Below are 21,226 nucleotides of genomic sequence, written 5' to 3'. Positions count from 1 at the left end.
GACACAAATTTAGGTACATATGAATTTCAGCCATGGTAACAGCATGGTGTAGTGGTCTGAGTGTTGTGGGAGACCAAGGTTCGAATCCCTGCTCGGCCATTAAACCCACTGGTGATCCTGGGAAAGCCACACTCTCTCAGCCTCTGGGGAAGGCCATGGCAAACCTCCTCTGAACAAATCTTGCCAAGAACTGAACTAGCAGATTCACATGAATGCGTTCTGGCCCCACTTTCTTTTCATTCGAAAGTAAGAGAAATTCCTCCCATGTGATAAACTCCTATAATGTGGATCTCTTAATTTACGTGAATTCAAATTGCGTTTGGACTGGCTTCCCATTTCCCCAAAATAGCTTGCCATTGCCCTAATTTGCGTGTGGTAGTCTATCACGCAATAACGTTAAACCCCATGATTGCGTTCGACTGACTTCCCATTGGCCGAATTTGCGTGCAGTGGGTTATCATGCAATAACATTAAACCCCATGATTGCCTTCAGATTGCCATTGGATTATACTTCCAATTCCTCTTGTCTGATAACATCCCAGGCTAAATGTCTCACAAAACTACAGTTCCCAGGATTCCCAGCCACTGAACCAGGGCAGTCAAAACGGCCCCACACTGGATTCTTATCCCTGCAGTGGGAGTGGGAGTGAAACCCCCTCAGACAGGCCTTTCCCGCCTTTTAGAGCCTGGCCTTCGCTGAGGAGAAAGAGGCCGGGCGACGAGTTCCCCGGATGTTGGCCAAACTCCTCGGTCTTTGGCCTCCATAAAAGGGGCTCCTGCTCTTCCTAGTTTCCTCCCTCAGGCGACACAATAACACAATAATAAATATAAACAAACAATAACGCAACAATAATAGTAAACAACAACAACAGTTTAGATTCGTTTTATTACGGCAAACAGCCAAGATGATGTCAATGGTGCGAATGATAATAAAAGGCGAGGGCGACGACTCGGGCCTTGAGGGCCTCCGCCTCTTTCTCTCTTCAGGCGGGGAGGGAAGAAGGGAGGCTCTGGGGCTGGAGATGGCTCCGTCCTCCAGTCCTGGCGGGGAAGAAGAAGGGGAAGGGGAAGGGGCGGGAGGCGGGAGAAGGGGGCGGGTAGCCGGGCGGAGAAGGAGAAGGAGGGCGTCGGCCTCCTCCTCCTCCTCCGTCTTCCATTCACAGCCCCGCTGGAAAGGGAGGCGGCCAGGTAACAAAAACAGGAGGGAGAACTAAGAATGTGTGTGTGTTGTTGTTGTTGTGTTGTGTTATGAAACGTGTGTGGGGATTGGGACGGAGTTGGGGAGGGCTAAGCCTTCCTTCCTTCCTTCCTTCCTTCCTTCCTTCCTTCTCTTTCTATCCCTCTCTTCGCCCGTGGTTGCTTTTGTGTTTTCGTCTTTTGTGTTGTGTGTTTTGTGGGGGTTGCCAACCCCAAGGAAAAAAGAAGCCCCGCACAGGTCCCAACCACACTGCAGAAGCAATCCAGTTTCGAACCCGCTTTCGCCCCCCTTGGATCAATGCTGGGGGTCTCTAGGGACTGTAGGGTTTGGGGTTTGTGTGTGAGAGAGCTCTGGGGCCAGCAATGAATGCGGATTCCCAGGATTCCCCAGCCCTGGAGCCAGCGCAGCTGGAGCAGCCACCAACTGGATTGGGTTCTCCAGTGTGTTTTGGACCTTAAGAAAAGATATTGGGAATGTGTTGTGTGTGCCTGGATGCGTATGGAGTTTTGTTTGTGTGAATGCGAATGGATGTGGGGTGTCGTTGTGCAGATGCGAGAGGAGCATGACCCCCTTCACACACACAAGTGGCTGGGTGCATAGAACCACAGAGCCAGAGATAGTATGTTGTGCAGACAGACGGGTCTTGTAGGAGCTTTGAGACTCCCTGAAAGGAAGAGATTGGCAGCCCGAGTCCAGCCCCGTTCGGCCATGCAGGAACTCCCTCCCTCCCTCCTCCAAGGCACCCCCTAAAACAAAGGGCAGGCCTGCCCAGAGGGGACCCATCCTTGCCCAGAGGGAGTCATTGGAGGACACTTGCCCATGGAGAGAGAATCATCCATGCATTCCTTTTCTCTTTTGGGGGGGTTGAACGTTTTAGCAACCCAGCCTCTAATTTTTTCCCTATGGGCAAGTATTCTCCAATGATTCTCTATGGACAAGTATCCTGTTATTTTCTATGGGCAAGTATCCTCCAATGATTCTGTATGAGTCAAGTATTCTCCTGTTACTCTCTATGGGCAAGTATTTTGCAGTGATTCTCTATGGCTCAAGTATTCTCATATTCTGCATAGGCAAGTATTCTCCAATGATTCTCTATAAGCAAGTATTCGGTTATTTCCTGTGGGCAACTATTCTCCTATTATTTTCTATGGGCAAATATTTCCCAATGATTCTCTATGGACAAGTATTCTATTATTTTCTATGGGCAAGTATCCTCCAATGATTCTGTATGAGTCAAGTATTCTCCTGTTACTCTCTATGGGCAAGTATTTTACAGTGATTCTCTATGGACAAGTATTCTATTATTCTCTATGGGCAAGTATTCTCCAGTGATTCTCTATGGGCAAGTACTGTCTGCCATGTGTCTCAGTCCCTCCCCAGTCAAAGCCCCTGACAGATGGCCATGCAGCCTCTCTCTCAAAACCTCCAAAGAAGGAGACTCAGCCATTCTCTGAGGAAGGAGTGGGTTCCACTGTCAAACTGCTCTTAAAACGTTCTTATTCCTTTAGGGTTCAGACATTGTGATGGTGCCCCGTCTTGCTTTGCATGCAGTCATTTAATGAATTTTAATTTTTAATAACTTCACAGATTACTGAACTGTTTTTTAAAATAATGTTTCTATTTATACTTTCTATACTTTATGTTTTTGCGTTGTTTTTAATCTGCACTGTTTTTAATAAGGTGCAAGTTGCCTTCTGTCTCCTTATTGGGGAAAAGGCAGTACATAAATGAATCTTTAAATAAATCTGTAAAGAAGGGTAACTGTCCCAAACCTGTCCTCCTGGTGCCTTAATGACTAAGAGCGCTCTTTGGGATTTAATCTCAGAAAAATGGTTTCTCAGATAGATAGATAGATAGATAGCAGTATTTATTGGACTTCTGTCTTTCTCCCTAAATGGGAGCTTTATCCTTAATGGGATATATCTTTATGCCATAAATGGGATGAATGGGAAAGCAAGGAACCCAGCCACCTCCGAAAGGGACAATATATATCTATCACCTATCTTCCCCCCCCCCCCTCTCTCTCTCTCTCTCTCTCTATATATATATATATATATACAGTGGACCCTTGTTATACGCTGGGGTTTGGTTCCAAGATCCCCCGTGTATAACAAAATCCGTGTATGCTCAAGTCCCATTAAATATAATGACAAAGCAAAATGGTGTCCCTTAGAAAAAATGGAAAATCAAGGTAAATTTATACTTTTTTGGAACATTTTCAAACCGTGGATGCTTTGACAAGGTTTCCCATGACATTCTTGCAAACAAGCTTGTAAAATGTGGGCTAGACAAGGTAACTGTTACATGGATCTGTAATTGGTTGACCGGCCGAACCCAAAGGGTGCTCAACAATGGCTCCTTTTCATCCTGGAGAGAAGTGACCAGTGGGGTCCCACAGGGCTCTGTCCTGGGCCCAGTGTTATTCAACATCTTTATCAATGACCTGGATGACAGAATTGGGAGCATACTTATCAAATTTGCAGATGACACCAAATTAGGGGGAATAGCTAATACCCCAGAGGACAGGATCAAGATTCAAAATGACCTGAATAGACTAGAAAGCTGGGCCAAAGCTAACAAAATGAAATTCAACACAGAGAAATGTAAGGTATTGCACTTAGGGCGGAAAAATAAAATGCACAGATATAGGATTGGTGACACCTGGATGAATGAAACTACGTGTGAAAGGGATCTAGGAGTCCAAGTAGACCACAAGTTGAACATGAGTCAACAGTGCGATGCGGCAGCTAAAAAGGCCAATGCTATTTTAGGCTGCATCAATAGAAGTATAGTGTCTAGATCAAGAGAAGTAATAGTGCCACTGTATTCTGCTTTGGTCAGGCCCCACCTAGAATATTGTGTCCAGTTCTGGGCGCCACAATTCAGAAAGGACATTGAGAAAATGGAGCGTGTCCAAAGGAGGGCGACAAAAATGGTGAAGGGTCTGGAAACCATGCCCTATGAGGAATGACTTAGGGAGCTGGGGATGTTTAGCCTGGAGAAAAGAAGGTTAAGAGGTGATATGATAGCCCTGTTTAAATATTTGAAAGGATGTCATATTGAGGAGGGAGCAAGCTTGTTCTCTGCTGCTCCAGAGAACAGGACCTGGAACAATGGATGCAAGCTACAGGAAAAGAGATTCCACCTGGACATTAGGAGGAACTTCCTGACAGTAAGGGCTGTTCGACAGTGGAATGCACTTCCTCGGAAGGTGATAGAGTCTCCTTCCTTGGAGGTCTTTAAACAGAGGCTGGATGGCCATCTGTCAGGGATGCTTTGATTTGGATTTCCTGCATGGCAGAATGGGGTTGGACTGGATGGCCCTAGTGGTCTCTTCCAACTCTACGATTCTATGATTCTATGATTCTATGAAATCCGTGTATAAAAAATCCGTGTATAAGAAGGACCGACTGTATATATGTCTGTCTGTCTGTCTGTCTGTACACACAGAAAGAGTTGGCCCTCCCTATCTATGAATTCAAGCATCTATGGCTTGAAAATATTCAAAAAATATATAAATTCCAAAAAGCAAATTTTGATTTTGTTATTTTTATATAAAGGACATCATTTTAGCATCCAGTGTATTTATTGGGACATGAGCATCTGTGGTATTTTGGTATCCACTGAAGGACTTGTAATGAAACCACAGCGGATACCAAGGGCCTAATGTGTATATGTATCTCCATATACAGCTGTTGTTGTTGTGTGCCTTCAGGTTGTTTCAAATTTATGATTGTTCCCAGCCTTTAGGTTGTTTCCATGGGGTTTTCTTGGCAGGTTTCTTCGGGGGGGGGGGGAGTTGCGATTGCTATCCTCTGAGGCTGAGAGAGTATGATATACCCAAGGTCACCCAGTAGGTTTCCATGGCTGAACCTGCATTTTACACACACACACACGTTTTTAGGAGCACATTCCTTCTCTCGTTCCCTCTCTTTTCAGTGTTTCACCTATTATCAACTCTTTCTTGCATTCATCTCACTAACCAAATATATATATATATATATATATATATATATATATATATATAGGCTCTTGTTATATTTTTCAGCAGGGACCGCGGTTTTCTGTTTAAAATTCTTCGTTGCTCTTGTCGGAAAGGCACATCCACCCTTTTCTCCTTATCTTGGACAAGAACGCGTGTTCTCCTTTCCCTTCTTTCAATAGTTCTTTCTTTCTTGTGCTTCGTATCTCTAAACCATCAGAGAAGTATTGCTCATGTTCCTTCTTGGGACGGGGATGGGTTCATGTTTGCAGAATCTTAGCGCTTGCATAGAGTTAGCTCTGGCCTCTTAAAATAACAGGGAAACTTAAAGAGTAACCTCAGTCTAATTGCTAGTTCCAACGGCAGAAAAGTACATATGTATGTAGAGAGGTCTTGTAGCACCTTTGAGACTAACTGAAAGAAAGAGGTTGGCAGCATGAGCTTTCCTAGACCTCAGTCTACTTCCTCATTTTGAAAAGTGCATAAATATTGATATGCCAAGACTGCATCCACACTGCAAAAATAATCTGGTTTGACACTGCTTTAACTGTCCTGGCTCCATCCTATGGAAGTCTGGGAACTGTAGTTGGTTGTGGTGCCAGAGCTCTCTTGACAGAGAAGGCTAAATATTTCACAAATCTACAGTCCCAGATTTCCATTGCGTTGAGCCATAGCAGTTAAAGGGGTGTCAAAGTGGATTATTTCTGCAGTGTAGATCAGGCACAAGTTCCTTTTGAGTCACTGGGCCTCTCCACTATTATCTCCAATCGAATTTAAGCCAGTCTGTATGCAAAAGAGAAGAAATCTGTGTGTTTTTTAAGAGGGAAGGATGAATTTTAAAAAGAGGAGCAAATCAAGGAATATTGGTTTGTTGTTTGCGTGCCTTCAAGGATTGTAAGACAAACCTGTCATAGGGTTTTCTTAGCAGGTTTCTTCAGAGGGAGTTTGCCATTGCCATCCTCTGCCAAACCCCCCCCCCCAAAAAAAAAAAAAACATCCATACTAGGTTCACCTTAGAGTCGCCATAAGTCAGAGAAGACTTGAAGGCACACAACAACAGTTAGGAGGTGGGTCTGCTTAAATATTTGAAAGGCACCAAATCCTGTCTGATCTCAGAAGCTAAGTGGGGTCAACCCCAGGATGAGATTTAGATGAGATGCCACCAATGAAATGCCTGGTGCTGTAAGCTATATTTCAAAGGAAATAACTGGCAAAACCATTTCTTGACTATTCCTCAAGAAATTAGGATTGCTGTAAGTCAACAGGCACCTTGAAGGTGGGCACACAGATGTATGCCAAATCTCTTTTGGATGCCCAGATGAAAATAGAGAGCATAGATGGTGTACATGTGGTCCTCCATATGTGTGGCTTTGACTTTTGTGGGTTTGATTATTTGCGGTTTTGATTAATATGTTCTCTCTAGGAATTTCTAGGTCCTCCAGTGCAATTCTGCTGGAAGTTGACCATAGAGTTGTGCTGGAGAACCTAGAAATTCCTAGAGAAAACACTTCTCTAGCTATTTGTAAGTCCTCCAGTGTGATTCTATGATCAACCTCTGGCAGATGTTGATCACAGAGTTGCACTGGAGGACCTGGAGATCCCTAGAAAGGTGTCCTCTTAAGTAAAAAGAATAGTGTTGTTTTTTTAATTTGTGGTTTTCCCACATTCACAGGGGTCCTTCACCCCTAACCCCAGCAGATATGGATGGACCACTGTACTTGGACAAAAGGCCACCAACTAAATAACAGTTGCCGTAGGCTATATTCCAGAGGAAGAAACTGGCAAAACCATCTCTAAGTATTCCTTGCCTAAGGAAATCCTGTGAAATTTTCATTAGGATTGCCATAGGTTGACGAGTGCCTTGAAGGTGTGCATACAGAGGTATGCCAAACCTCTCTTGGATGCCCAGATGAAAATAGATAGCATAGATGGTGTATATATCTGTGTCTGCAAGAGTGAGAAAGGGACAAAAGATGGACAGTTGGGAAACGAATGTTGTTTTGTAAGGACATATAAAATACTTTGTTCAGTAGCTCCTGTAGTAAGCTCCTTTTTAACAAAAATATCTTAGGCAGAGCTGGAGCTAAATAAGGTTTCAGTTTGCATTCCCTTCAAGCTTGCGTAGTTCTTGTTGTCGTTGGGCAGCTGGAAATTTGTAGTCTGGCGCTGCCCTCCCCCTCACCAACTGCTTTACACAGTTCTTTGTAAACTGAGCTGAGTTGGGAGCTCTCAGCCTGACTATGTCTTTGCCAGTTGACTTTAGCAAGCTTGTTTGCCCTCTCTGGATTTTCTTTCTTCCTGCCTCCTCCTTTCTCTGGATTTCCCGCCACCTCCCAAAAAAATCTCTGTGATTTTCTTCACTCACTTGGGAAAGCAAGGGGAGAGGCTTGTGAACTCTGAGCATGAGGCTTCTGCTTAGCTGATGAATGCCATTTCCTCTGTTCTTTGCTTGCAGGAAGGCAGAAAGATGGCTCTGGACGGTATTCGGATGCCAGATGGCTGCTACGCGGACGGGACGTGGGAGTTAAACGTCCATGTCACAGACCTGAACAGGGATGTAACTCTGAGGGTCACAGGGGAGGTCCACATTGGTGGTGTCATGCTGAAATTGGTGGAAAAACTTGGTAAGTTGTCATCATGAGGGGAAGGGAAGGTGTGGCCCTTTTCGTTGCTTTGGTGCTTCTCTGAATGCTGGAAGGCCGAGGGGAGGTTGGGGTGGGAATGGAATTGCATATTTGCCTTGCACATGGGAATGATTTCAGGAGCTCGTTGCTATTTTTAAATGTTCCTTTTTGTTTGAGAACAGCAGTCATCATCAGACAGCCTGCTACCCCAGTCAGGTCTGCTGAATCTCTTGGGCTCTCTCCTCTAGCAGCTTGACATAATTCCCTCTGTGCCTTTCCCTGCTTTGTAGAATGACTGTCTTGTTTCTTTTTACCACTGTATTTGAACTCAGATTTGTTTAGTTTCCATAGGGACACATGATGGTCAATAACAGGGTGTCATCTTAAGCAGTGGTGCAGCAAACCAGGGAGTGGACGATTTCTTGATCCATCATATTGAAACCCAGTTCATTTTGTCTTTCGCTGGTCCAAAACACACTACAAAAATAATCCAGTTTGAGACCGCTTTAACTGTCCTGGTACAGTGCTAGGGAGTCCTGGGAGTTGTAGTTCATTGTGACACCAGAGCTCTCTGTCAGAGAAGGCTAAATATCTCACAAAACTACAGTTTCCAGAATTCCCTAGCATTGAGCCAGGGCAGGTAAAACAGTCTCAAACTGGATTATTTCTGTGATGTGTTTGGACCTATCTTCACTAAATGTTACATGAGTTCTCCTATATAATGCCTGAATAGCTGGATTCAGAGACTTATGATTCCACCTTATAAATACTTAAATTTAAGGGCTGGTTTATATAGAGCACAGCAGAATATATTATTAAACTTTGTCTGGATAGTTTAATGAAAGGCTGCAAGCAACTTCTGTAAGGGGGGTTGCATGTTGAAGTGCTGAAGCACAAAATGGTGAAAACTAGTATTTCTGTGGGGAGGTTTAGTTTTCTTACTGGTGTTTCTGTATAAAGGAAATTATTTGCATCCCAAAATACATCAGTCTAGTGAAGGTTTGTACATTTTGATATCTGCTGGGTGTATAAGTTTGCCCTTTTACTTTGAATAATGTACACTTCATGTACAAGCTTCACTTAGAAATCTCACTTCTCGATCCTCTCATGTTCCTTGAACTTTGATAGAGCTGTGTACTTTTGCAATTGAGACAGAAGTCTACATGTAGCACAACTCAAATTATTATTTACACATTGTGTAATATATCTTTTTGTACCTGTGTCCAGTACTATAGCTGGCATGTCCCTTCTTTTTACTCTTCAGGTGTGTGTATGGAGTGCGTATCCAATACTAGAAATATGGTAAAATAACGAAAGCGGTAGACTAGCATTTTTCATACCTGCACAGAATTTCAGGGGGGGAAATTGTTTTTCTACCTTGAGACACATTTTGTGTGGCTTCAAAAATCTCGGATGATGTGTTCTGTGTAGGTGGTTGTTCCTAGGTGTTTTGGCTCATGAAATTTGTTCAGGTGGGGAGATCTGTGCCTGGTCTTGCAAAAATATTAAGACAGTTTTGCAAGAATGTCTTGGTTGTTGTGTCTAGCTAAGTTTTAATTAAACCAGTCATTCTTTCTTTTTTCCCCTCATCACTTCTGGTATTTTGAAAGGGCCTCACACTTTTGGCGTTGGCCACCTCCCTTAAACAAGTCTATGTGTTCTGTGAACAATGCTGTCATGACTTGTATTGCAGTCTCAGAAGTAATTATACCTGCAGGAATACTTTCCTCTAGTTCAGTAGTATAGCAGTTCTTTTGCTTGAGCCATCCTGTGAATCTTAGGCCCGTTACAAATGGGCATAAAGTATGGACTGGGTCCGTATTAGGATTGGAAAGGGGCGTCACTTCTGGATGCCCCAACCCTAATATGGACCGAGTCCGTACAAAATGGCGGCACCTGTTCCACATGGGGGGCGCCATGTTTACGTAGCGGACGCGTTGCGTCCGCACGTCACACAACACATATGATGCTGCGAGTGCGCCATTGGCGCTTCTTATTTGCAGTGCAGAGGAGCCTCGCGGTTTGGACACTGGGGCTCCTCCACGCTGCAAATGAAGGCGGCGGCAGACTGCCCCTTCTGGGCGGTCTGTAACGCACCTTAGTGACCATCTAAAGCCTGCTGTGACGAGTTTAACAACTTCTTCGCAGATAAAATCTCTCGGCTAAGGGCTGATCTTGACGCTGTTATTGGTTCAGAATCAGGAGTAGAGGCGTCCAGAGCTTCCGTGGACTCAGTTATACTGGATCAGTTTGAGTCTGTTAGTACCGAGGATGTGGACAGGATCCTCAGCAGCGTTAGGAGGATGACCTGCTCTCTCCATCCCTGCCCTTCTTGGCTGGCAGTTCAAGGGGGAACGGCGATAACAGAAATGTTGCGCCGAATTATCAATTCATCTTTCAGGGAGGGCTGTTTTCCATCTAATCTTAAAACGGCCATTGTTAAACCTTTGTTAAAAAAGCCCTCCCTAGACTCCCTAATTCGGAACAATTATCGGCCTGTGTCACTGCTGCCATTTCTAGGGAAGGTGATCGAGAGGGCGGTTGCCTTCCAGCGTCAGAGGCTCTTGGAGGATACGGATTATCTAGACCCATTTCAAACCGGCTTCCAGGCGGGCTATGGGGTTGAGACTGCCATGGTCGCCTTAGTCGATGATCTCCGTCTGGGCATGGACAGGGGTAGCGTGTCCCTGTTAGTGCTCTTGGACATCTCAGCGGCCTTCGATACCATCGACTATGGTATCCTTCTGGAGCGCCTGGGGGAGTTGGGTATCGGGGGCACTGCTTTGCAGTGGTTCTGTTCCTACCTCTCGGGTCGATTCCAGATGGTGGAGCTGGGGGACTGTCGCTCCGATAAGAGGGCCCTTACATCTGGGGTCCCTCAGGGAGCGATCTTGTCCCCTATGCTATTTAACATTTACATGAAGCCGCTGGGAGAGATCATCCGGAGACACGGGGCGCGGTGTTTTCAGTACGCTGATGACACCCAAATAGTTTTCTCTGTGTCTCCGACTGCTGCAGTGACTAGGGATGGCATCTCTCCGCTCAACGCCTGTCTGGAGTCGGTAATGGGCTGGATGAGGGAAAACAGACTCAGCCTGAATCCAGGGAAAACGGAAGTACTAGTGATAGGTTCCCCTGGTCCCGGGAAGGAGGTTTGTCCACCTGTCCTGAACGGGGTCAAGCTCCCCGTGAAGGACACAGTTCACAGCTTGGGGGTGCTTCTTGACTCGTCGCTTCACTTGACTCCTCAGGTGGATGCGACAGTTAGGGGCACCTGCTACCAGCTTCGGCTGATACGCCAGCTGCGACCCTACCTGGACCAGGGGAGCCTTGAAACAGTGGTACACGTGCTGGTAACCTCTCGACTTGATTTCTGTAATGCGCTCTACATGGGGCAACCCTTGTACCAAACCCGAAAGCTTCAGTTGGTTCAGAATATGGCAGCCAGGCTGGTCACTGGTTCTTCCAGGGTCAGCCACATAACACCTATCTTGAAAGATCTGCATTGGCTGCCTATTCGCTTCCGGGCGCAATACAAGGTGTTGGTCGCGACCTATAAAGCCCTAAATGGCTTGGGCCCAGAGTACTTGGAGGACCGCCTCTCCCCATATAATCCACCCCGCACTCTCAGGTCAGGAGGGAGACAACTTCTGCGAGTTCCTGTGACGAGATTTGTAATAACTTTGCAGAGGGCTTTTTCGGTCGCTGCCCCGCAGTCCTGGAACTCTCTCCCTATCGAGCTCCGCTCAGCCCTCTCCCTTGAGTCCTTTAAGAAGAATTTGAAGACCCATTTGTTTCGGCAAGCCTTCCCTACCATGTCTTGAATTGTTATCTGCTCCTGTAATGATGTCTGATCGTGTTTTAGCTAGGGGGTTTTATTGATGTTTTATTGGTTTTAAGTTAGGAATGAATGATGGCTTTTATGATGTTGTATGGTTTTATCTTGGGGGGTTCCTATGTTATATAATGTATTGTTATTGTTTTTGTTATTATTGTTAACCGCCGTGATCATTGGAACGGCGGTATATAAATAAACCTTCATTCATTCAATTGTTGAAAAAACTATTAACTTCTTATTATGTACTTCAAGGACTGTTACTTGTATGCTACCCGGTATAAGTCAGAGGATGTTGAAACTCTTGTCTTAGATCCACATTAATAAATGCAGGCTGAAGAAGGGATATCCTAGGCTATGCATGTCACCTCTTAACTGAAGGATAGGAAACATGTGGCCTTCCAAATATTGTTGCACTACAGCTCCTCTCATTTCTGGTATTGGCTGTAGTCAATTAACATTTGAAGGGACTATACATGAGCTACTCCTGACTTAACTAGACATGATAGCTGTTTGCAGTTTGCTGTGTTGTCATGGAAGTCCCACAAACCTCCAGATCACAATATGTTTTGCACTGGAGGAGTGCTGCTTTGATCAGTAATGCATTGTGAATTTGTACCAATGCTTTCTTCATTTTGAAGACTGTACTATACTTCAGTACTAAAGTTGCTGTGCTAGTGAAAGATGTTGAGGTTTATACAGCTGGCAATCTCATATTTTCCTTCCTTAGTAGATTAGAGGTTGATCCATGTCAGCTGCCCAGCCCCCTTTTCAGGTGCTGTGTAAATACTTGATTGGTTGGCTAGCTGTACACATGGGACATTTATAAAAGAAAAATCCGTCCTGTATTCAGATTTTGTACTGATGTAATAAGGAAGGAAAAGCAGATATAAATAAATACCTGCTTCAAAAGGAAGCATGCTTGCATGCTGGACTCTCAGTCTTGCCGTGGCTTTGAGGCTGGGGAGAATCAGTTTCAATAATATAGTTTGTACTCAGGTTGGGAAAGGAACGGCTTGAGATGATTGCAGGCCCTGGCACTTAACATATTTAGATGCTGAACAAGTTTAAGGGAAGAAATGCCACTGTCTCCTCCATAATGAATAAGCCAGTAGGAAACATTACTTTAAGTGGTACCAAAGATGATTGTTTTTGTATGTAATTTGCTCAAGTATAGGATAGAATCTGGTAGATGAAGCTAGTTGTTAATACTTTCTGTGGGGCTGAGTTTAATTGCCTTCCACAGGAGAAAAGTTTACTTGAAGTTCAGACATATATTTTGGAGGCCATTCTCATGAAAACATCCCCATAAATCCATTTCAGAGTATGTTTGATGTAGCTTGGGAAACAAGTTATACAAAAGTGCATCTTCACTAGATAGAAGAGAAGCATCTCTCTTTATTCCTGTACTAGAGTGGGCAACAGGTGGCTTCCATGTGCCCTGTTTTGTGCATCTCCTAGACAGCCCTCCCATCCTCTCAGCACCTTGGTTTGTGCTCACTCAGGGGTTTTATAAAACCATGGGCTGGATGGTGTTAGAAGTTGTTCTCTGATATCATAAGCATAACCAGATGCCTGAGACCACAGGCTTTGTAGCAGGGCTGCAGCCCAGGGATTGGCTTGCTCCCTCTTGACTTTCTCCATGTAGGGGAAAGTAAGGGTAGAGCAAAGCTATATGCAAACCCAAGTGCCTGCTTCATAGTCATTACTCAAAGATATAGCTGTGTTAGTTTGAAGAATCAGTATGTAGAGAGATGCACCTTTCAGACGAATTGAAAGAAAGAAGTTGGCAGCATGAGCGCCATTCTCTTCACCTACAGGCTAGTTTCCATGCCAAACTGGTGTTGCCGCCTCATTTCCACACACAAAGGCAAGTTTCCAATGACTTTGTTCACAAATGACCATCATTAAAACTTCATTTCCATACACAAAGGGATTTTGAATTTGAATTGACATTCTCTCACATACCAGTGGTATATATATGTCTATCCCTGGCTTCCACTCTACCAAATGCATCTGAGGAAGTAGACTTTACTCTAAGAAAGCTCATGCTGCCAACTTCTTTCTTTCAGTTAGTCTCAAAGGTGTTACACGAACTCTCTACATACATAGTCATTACTGTTAATGCTGTTTGGGTCTTGGCATTTTTTGCCTGCCTCATTTTCTCCCACTGTGTTGTAGATGAAGCTCCCTGCTGTTACTGTTTCTTGTAGATAATAGCGGATATTCCTTGTCTTCTGCTGACCTCCCCAGTTCAGAATTGTGGAGGATGTTGGCAAGGGGAAGGAATGACCGGTCTTTGATTAGAGATAACAGGGGGATTCCACCTCTCCTTGCCCTCAGTCTGTGACGCACAGAAATGTACTTTGAGGCACCTCCAGATGTTGTGCAGGCCAGGTTTGGGAGCACTTGTGGGCTGGGTGTTCCTCTCTCTTGCCTTAAAAGACTAGTGTGATTACCTCTGTTTAATAGCTTTTACAGTTTTGTCACTTATTGGCCCCATGTGGGATTTCTAACTAGTAGCAACCACATCTCACTGTTTGATAACAAATAGTAGCACATTCTGTGTATTACAGAATCTCATAGGTGTGGAAGTTGCTCCACATTTTCTTCGATTGTGATTTTCTGTCAGGTGGTTAACTATTGTTGTTTGTTGTGTGTTTTCAAGCCATTTCCAAATTACGGTGTCCCTAAAGTGAACCTATCATGGGATTTTCTTGGCAAGATTTGCTCAGAGGAGGCTTGCCATTGCCATCCTCTGAGGCAGAGAGCATGTGACTTGCCCAGGGTCACCCAGCTGGGAAGTGAACCATGGTATACCAAAAGACCCAAAGCTTTTTAATATATCGTATAATGTTTACCATATTTGTTTTGTTTTGTTTTGTTTTGCATCACCATTCATCCATTCCAACTACAAGCTGTGAAAGCAGAGGGATGCTGTGTCTTTGACAGCACAAACTCTCTTGCAAATATTGGAGTGAGCCACTTCACCTGACCCTCTTTGATGTTATGATGCTAAAGGGCTAGCTTGCAATGTGACAGCAGATAGGAAAAGGAACTATGAAGTACTTCAGATCTCCTTACTTAGGAATTTTGAGGAGAGCAGAGGTGACTCAGTGTGGATGTTGCCCTCATATTGTAGAAGCTGAGACTACAGTAATCTACAGATCAGGCTTAAGTTGTGCAGCACAGATTGTTTCCTTTTCCTAGACAGTAATGGGAAGTATCAAGCCAGGAATGTTCCCACCTGTTGGTGTCCTCCCGGAACCTGTTCTGTTTTAAATTGCTTTGGTTTATGTGGTTCTTTTTCAGCAGTACCTAGTGTGCTAGCACTTGTGTGGGTTGAAGCCTTTGCTACAGTCTAAATTAAAATAGTGAACCTTCTTATAACAGTTGACTGAATGTAGGCCAGATTACAAAATGCATCAAGCTACCTTAAAAACTGTGGCTACTGTGCAAAGAAACGTGTCTTGCATGTGCCCTGTAACCTAGAATATTGATGCATCTTGAAGCATCTGTGTTTTTAAAAACTAAGCGAAACATCATTCAGCAGACCTTCAAAAGCAAACATTTGTGAATGTAAATTCTCTGTAAAGCTGTAATCTCAGGGTTGTCATTTTGTCCATCCTGTTTACCAGATGGTTCTGAAAAGCTTGCAATGCCAACATGTGTTTGGAGCAGAATTCCTTTGCGTGCATCTTTTCATTAGTTCTATAAACAGCCTGGTATTGCTGACTTCTTCAGTTTACTAAAAGCATACATCTATTTTTGGAGGCTTAGGCTGTAATGCAGTGGTGGAAATCATACAGTCATCCAGATGTTGAACTGCAAGTCCCAGCAACCCAGCCAGCATAGTCAGTGATGAAGTGTGCTGGGACTTGCAGTCCAACAACACTTGGAGGGCTGCATGAGTCCCACCCTTACCTGATTCAAAATGAAAGTAAAATTGGTAATTTTTTTTCCTCTCAGAGCCCATCTATTACTGATCAGAATACACTGGTCCCGCCACTTTCACTGGGATTAGAGGTGAAGGACCCCCATGAAAAATGGCAAATAAAAACACTATTCTAGCAGTCTCCAGGTCCTCCAGTGCAACTCTGTGTTCAACATCTGCCAGAAGTTGATCATAGAATCATGCTGGAGGACCTACAAGTGTTTTCTCTAATGTCTAGGTTCTCTAACACAACCCTATGGTCAGTTTCCACCAGAATTGCACTGGAGGAATTAGAGATTCCTAGAGAGAACATACTAATCAAAACCGCAAATGATCAAATCTGCAAAAGTCAAAGCCGCAAATGTGGAGGGTCAACGGTATGGGGTTGCAAGCCTCAGCACATTTTCAAGCACATTTCATAAACACATTTAGGATCATGATGTCGAATAATGTATCTGTGCCAGGGCCGATATGCTACAGCCTTTCTCTTGAGATAGCTTCCCCCAACCTGGTGCCTTTCAGATGTTTTAGATTCAGCTCCATTATTCCCCAGGCAGTATAGCGAGTGGTCATTAATCTGGGGAGTTCTAATCCAAAACATCTGGAATCATTGGGTTGCAGAAGCCTGCCTTAAGAAATTAAGGGATGCCTCAAAATCCTGCAAGGTTGACATTTGGATGGCAATGGCCTCAGATTGGCTGCACACACAGTGTACTCTTCTTTATTGTTGCCCCAGGGATGAAGGATTAACAATAGGAAGAGGCTTGGAAGAGCTGACTACAATTGCTTTTATTTTGTGATGGAGTAGATATTAGGGGTATGTTTTTTGTGGGTGTACAGTATGTGGTTCTTGGCTTTGATTATTGAAACAACACAAGTAGTTAAGGTGCCTTAGTGACAGTTACCTAATATAGTTTGCTTGAACTACTTTTGCTGTAGCTGCCAAGGCTGTGATGTATTGTAAAGGAATGTTTGGTAAAAAGAGTAATTTGAGTTGCTCAGCAGGTCATTTTTTAGACTGCTTTTCTTGTGGAAAAGGTGTGGTATTTTATTTTTTGATAAATGCATGAGCTTCCCTAATAAATTTCCTTCTTACCTGCTTTGCTTCCCATGGTATACATATTGTTACTGGTGTTGCTGTATTAAGCTTCCCTCCCCAGCCACCCCCCAGCTTTGTTTTTTTTTTTTTTGGGGGGGGGAAGAGGCAGACTTCAGTTAACTAGGGCACCCCCATCACGTGCTAGGGGTTGGCCAAGGGTGCACTGCCCATATTGGCCTCACCCCTAGCATGTGACAGGGGCGTCAAAATGGCGGCGTCCTGTACACATGGGTGCCACCATTTTGACACGACGGACACTTAGCGTCCGCACGTCCCGGCATGTTTGTGACGCAAGAAGAGCTCGCTTTTTAAGGGTTCTTTTTGCCCCGCGGTCTGGAGGCTGCTGTTTCCCCACAGAGCAAACCAGGGCAGTGAGAGACCATCCTTTTTGAGTGGTCTGTATCCCTCCCGCCAAAGTCTCTGATAAAGAAGCTCCTTTTTATAAAGTCTCTTTTTATGGACCAGACCCCCTCTTTTCTTGTCTTCTTTCTACCTGGAAGGTTTTGTTCATTTATTGTTCAGTTTTTTGTGCAGTTGCTGCACAATCAAAATCACAATAAAAACATCCCCGAGAGATGGCCATCCAACCTCTGTTTAAAGACCTCCAAATAAAGAGACTCCACTACTCTCTGAGGGAATGACTTCCACTGTCAAACAGCTCTTACTGTTCAACTGGATGGCCCTTGTGGCCTCTTCCAACTCTAGGATTCTATGATTCTTTCCATGCTGCATTGCCTTTGCCATCTGTTGAATAAAAGCAGCGGGGAAAACTATGAGTACTGTTAATGTAAAGCATCTCAGTACCTGGTATATTGAATGGTCAGCCAGATAATTAGTGTACTGACTTCATGTTTAGTATCTGTTGAGTACTGGGAGCAAAATTAAGTTGCAGTGCTATTCATGTGGCTGATCTTTACCCTCGGTCTGATTTGCATCCCAAGTCTTGAATAGAACTTGCAAGTGTGTTCCCAATCTAACTATTGTGATTTCATCCTTGTTGAATGTAGCCAATGTAAAATACTGCCACAGTCTGGTACAGGCATACTTGCATTTCCTAATGAATTGGTTACAGTGGGAGAAGTGATGAGGGCCTAAAACCCCTAAAAGTACTAGATCCCATCTGTGCTTGGAAGCTAAACATGGTCAGCCCTGGTTAGGACTTGGAGGGGAGACTACCAGTGAAATATCAGGTGCTGTAGGTTATATTTCAGAGGAAGGAACTGGAAAAACCACCTCTGAATATTGCTTGCCTAAAAAACTCAGAAATTCATGGGTTCACCATGAGTCAGTAGGCGACTTGAAGTCCTTGAGTATGAGATGGGAAAGCTGCTTTGATCTTTTCTATTTTGGTGGTTGGTGTTCACCTGCATTTCCTCTATCCTTTTTGGGGCGACATGGGGAGAAGATTAGTAAATGTATTTTATTTTGTGCTTTTGATGTTGCTTTGACTTTTAACTTATCGGATGTTTTTCACTGAACGTAATTCCTGCAAATAAATATGAGTCCATTCCTTCAGTGCCTGGCTGTTACTGACAGTTCAGTGTGAAGAGAGTTCAGGTTTTATTTTTAGGAAGAAGCTTTAGAAATCTGTGATATTAACATTCATTTGCTGGTAGGTCTCTTTCTTCTTTTCTTCCTCCTGCCTTTAATGGAAGACTTCTGAAAGGTTATGAATAAAACACTAAGAAAGTGCAACATTATTGATTTACCAGTTTGATGGCACTTGAGATTTTACTGTAATGGAGGGAGTGCTTGTACATTCATTGAGCTGAATCTGTAATGAACCCTTTTTAAACAATTATGATGAAAAAACAACGACAATAATGTGGTCCATATTGTTGGTGTTGCAGATTTCCCACTCAGTGGTTGTTTCCTGTGAAAAATTACTTGGTTTTCTCTGTTGCCTTTCAAAACTTTCTTCCATCACCCAGCCCTACCCTTCCCTCTCCTTTTTATTTGAGATGCTGGCTCATATCTAGAGATGTTTGTATACAATCTGCTTGCAAATTGAAGCTTGCTTTTTTATTTTCCTAAATCCCTCTGGCTTTCTCCCTCCTCTGTTGAAATGCAAGAGGCTTTTAAAATTCCCTTGGGTAACCCATTTGTGTCATTGAATAGGGAACTGCAATTTGAAAGCCCCTACTGTGATTTGCCTTTGAGGATTGTACATGTAAGCCTTTTGGGTCAGTTCTTCTCAAGGGAAGCCAGCTTGATAGCCACCACGAAACAAAATATACTTGGAAAACAAAGATTGTAGTCATGCCAGCATGTATAGTGCTTTGAGCATTGGATTACGACTCTGGAGATCAGGATTCAAATCTCAGCCCGGTCATGTAGACTTACTGGGTGACCTTGGGTAAGTCACATCCTCTCAGCTTCAGAGGAAAGCATAGGCAAACCTCTTCTGAAACACACAGGCTGCCTGTGCTTAGTGCCCTCCTGGTGTATTGACTAGAGCGTCAACACATCTGGAAAGTAGCAGCAGGCTGGAAAAGGCTACTATATAATAACACTTATCAGAGCAACTTGATGCTTGCTGTAATCCCTAAGGGGTTAGCTCTCCCAAACCTTACTATTGGCTCAAACAGACAGGTCAAAATAAAGCTGCTTCAGGTCACTTTGGAGATATGCTGTTTAAATGATGCATGTGTCCTAAGAGGCCAGAAGCCGCACCAAAGCCACACTCCAGTCCTAAGGACTACTGTGCAGCTTTGGCACAGCTTCTGGCCTCTTAATATGTGTGTGTCATTTAAACAGCATATCTCCAAAGTGACCCAAAGCAGCTTTATTTTGGCCTGTCTGTTCAGGCCCTATAATTTTACACTTGGTCTGCATTTGCACTGCAGAAATTATGCAGTTTGACACTGCTTTAATTGCCATAGCTCACTGCTGTGGAATTCTGGGATTTGTAATTTTGTGAGATATGTCACCTCTGTCAGGGAGCCCTACTGCTGCAACAAACTACAAATCCCAGGATTCCATAAGATGAAGCCATGGCAGTTAAAGCGGTATCAAACTGCATTATTTCCATAGCACAGATGCAACCTTACACTTAGCAGGCCATATCTCAGTAGGTGAAAAACATAAACTCTAGTCTGGGTTAAACATTGTGGTTACCAAGGCTTCCGATTTATCATGTATATGTTGATACAGGAAGCCCCCCCCCCCCCCCTTTATCCAACAGATTAGGGACTGCAGCACTGTCAGAAACTGAAACTGGTTGGAAATCAGAATCCATGTAATGGAGTCTCCTTCTTTGGAGATTTTTAAACAGGGTGGATAGCCATCCATCATGGGTGCTTTGATTCTGTGTTCCTGCATGGCAAGGGACCCTTGTGGTGTCTTCCAACTCTATGATTATGTGTAGGGAACAGAATGGGGGAATTATAGTGGCCTCTTTGAGGCCCTGTGCCCCTGCATATGTGCTGCTTGCAAAGTCTCCCGGTTGTCTTGGTGCCTATTTCCCTCTTGCCTTGCTTTGCTAGCACTGTGCATGGTCCATCCCAAGCAAGACTCTAGCCAAGAAGAACCGATGAAAAATTGGATTCCTGGGTAGATTAATGGAACTTAAGCATCAAAGAATCGATGGGTCAGATAACAGGGTGATGGAACATGGGGGCTTCCTAAGAATCTTCTTGAGGAAAATCCTTTCCTCTTGGGAAAACTCACAAATCCTGAGTGCTTGCAAAGTGCAGTAGGAGTAACAAATGCAACCTGAAAGCAAGCATAAGTCTTTAAATAAGGTGAATGACTCTAAGTGCTAAATATCCATGAGCGTCCTTGCTGAACAGGAAGTGACACACAAAGTTTGGCACTCGCCTGACTCACTTGGCAGGATTTGCTGCAGAGCAAATCTCCCTGTTGACTCGCCCTTGAGCAAAAAGAGTGTCTTTGCTATGCAATACTTAAAGTGACTTGGATTTTTTTTCTTCCTGTGGAAGGTCACTTTTAAATAGCACTGGTTAAAAGTATGCCCTTTCAGTTTGGATGTTAGGAGGTAGGATGATAACCCTAAAACTTGGCATCCATGGACTGTTGTTGTGAGCACCAGCGATGACAGAATTAGATTTGTGTCAACTGCTGTGGATTCCTCTTGAAGATACGAACAGCTTTTTTGGATCATGGTCAGACCAGCAGTTCTGTTTGGATGCTTATGGAAAAAGCAGAAGCTATTTAGACCTATCCCTTGTCCCTTGTTCTTGCTGTCAAGTTGGTTTGATTTCTGGTGACTCTATGAATGAGAGTCCTTCAAGAGCTCTGGTCATCCACATCCCTGCTCAAGTCTTGAAACAGTGCTTCAGCTTTTTTAGATCGAATCATCCAGCTATAATATGGGCTTCCTCTTTGTCTATTACCTTCCACTTTACCACGCATTACCCCATAATCATTGTTATTTTCAGTCCATTGCTTTTTATAAGCCCTTTGCTCGTTTGAATACCCAAAGCATCCAACTATGTATGCTTCTTGTATTTTAAAAAAGGATTCACATATTCATACCGTACTTAATTGTAGATTGAGACTTTAGGACATATCCATGGAAAGTTTCATTCATTT

At 43.9% G+C, this 21,226-nt stretch overlaps 1 protein-coding gene across 4 annotated transcripts in view; it reads left to right on the top strand.

Annotated features, from left to right (window-relative positions):
- The first annotated feature begins 1,109 nt into the window (after positions 1 to 1,109).
- Positions 1,110 to 21,226, top strand: part of FERMT2 (FERM domain containing kindlin 2) — a 126,182-nt gene continuing 106,065 nt past the window's right edge. For 2 of the 4 annotated variants that reach the window (XM_089522901.1, XM_089522899.1), the window contains exon 1: positions 7,423 to 7,804. In XM_089522901.1, the coding sequence (XP_089379027.1) occupies positions 7,603 to 7,804 (202 nt within the window). In that variant the 5' untranslated portion in view covers positions 7,423 to 7,602. Of the gene's footprint in view, positions 1,189 to 7,421; positions 7,805 to 21,226 lie in introns of those variants that run through there. The other 2 variants (XM_089522900.1, XM_089522898.1) reach the window with 2 other exon arrangements.

This window comes from Sceloporus occidentalis, unplaced genomic scaffold (genome assembly GCF_023333645.1).
Source record: "Sceloporus occidentalis isolate IW3139 unplaced genomic scaffold, rSceOcc1.0.p SCAF_4, whole genome shotgun sequence".
In the NCBI taxonomy this organism is placed as follows: Eukaryota; Metazoa; Chordata; class Lepidosauria; order Squamata; family Phrynosomatidae; genus Sceloporus; species Sceloporus occidentalis.
The sequence above is the reverse complement of the archived record's forward strand: the minus strand, read 5'-3'. Positions and strand labels throughout refer to the sequence as shown.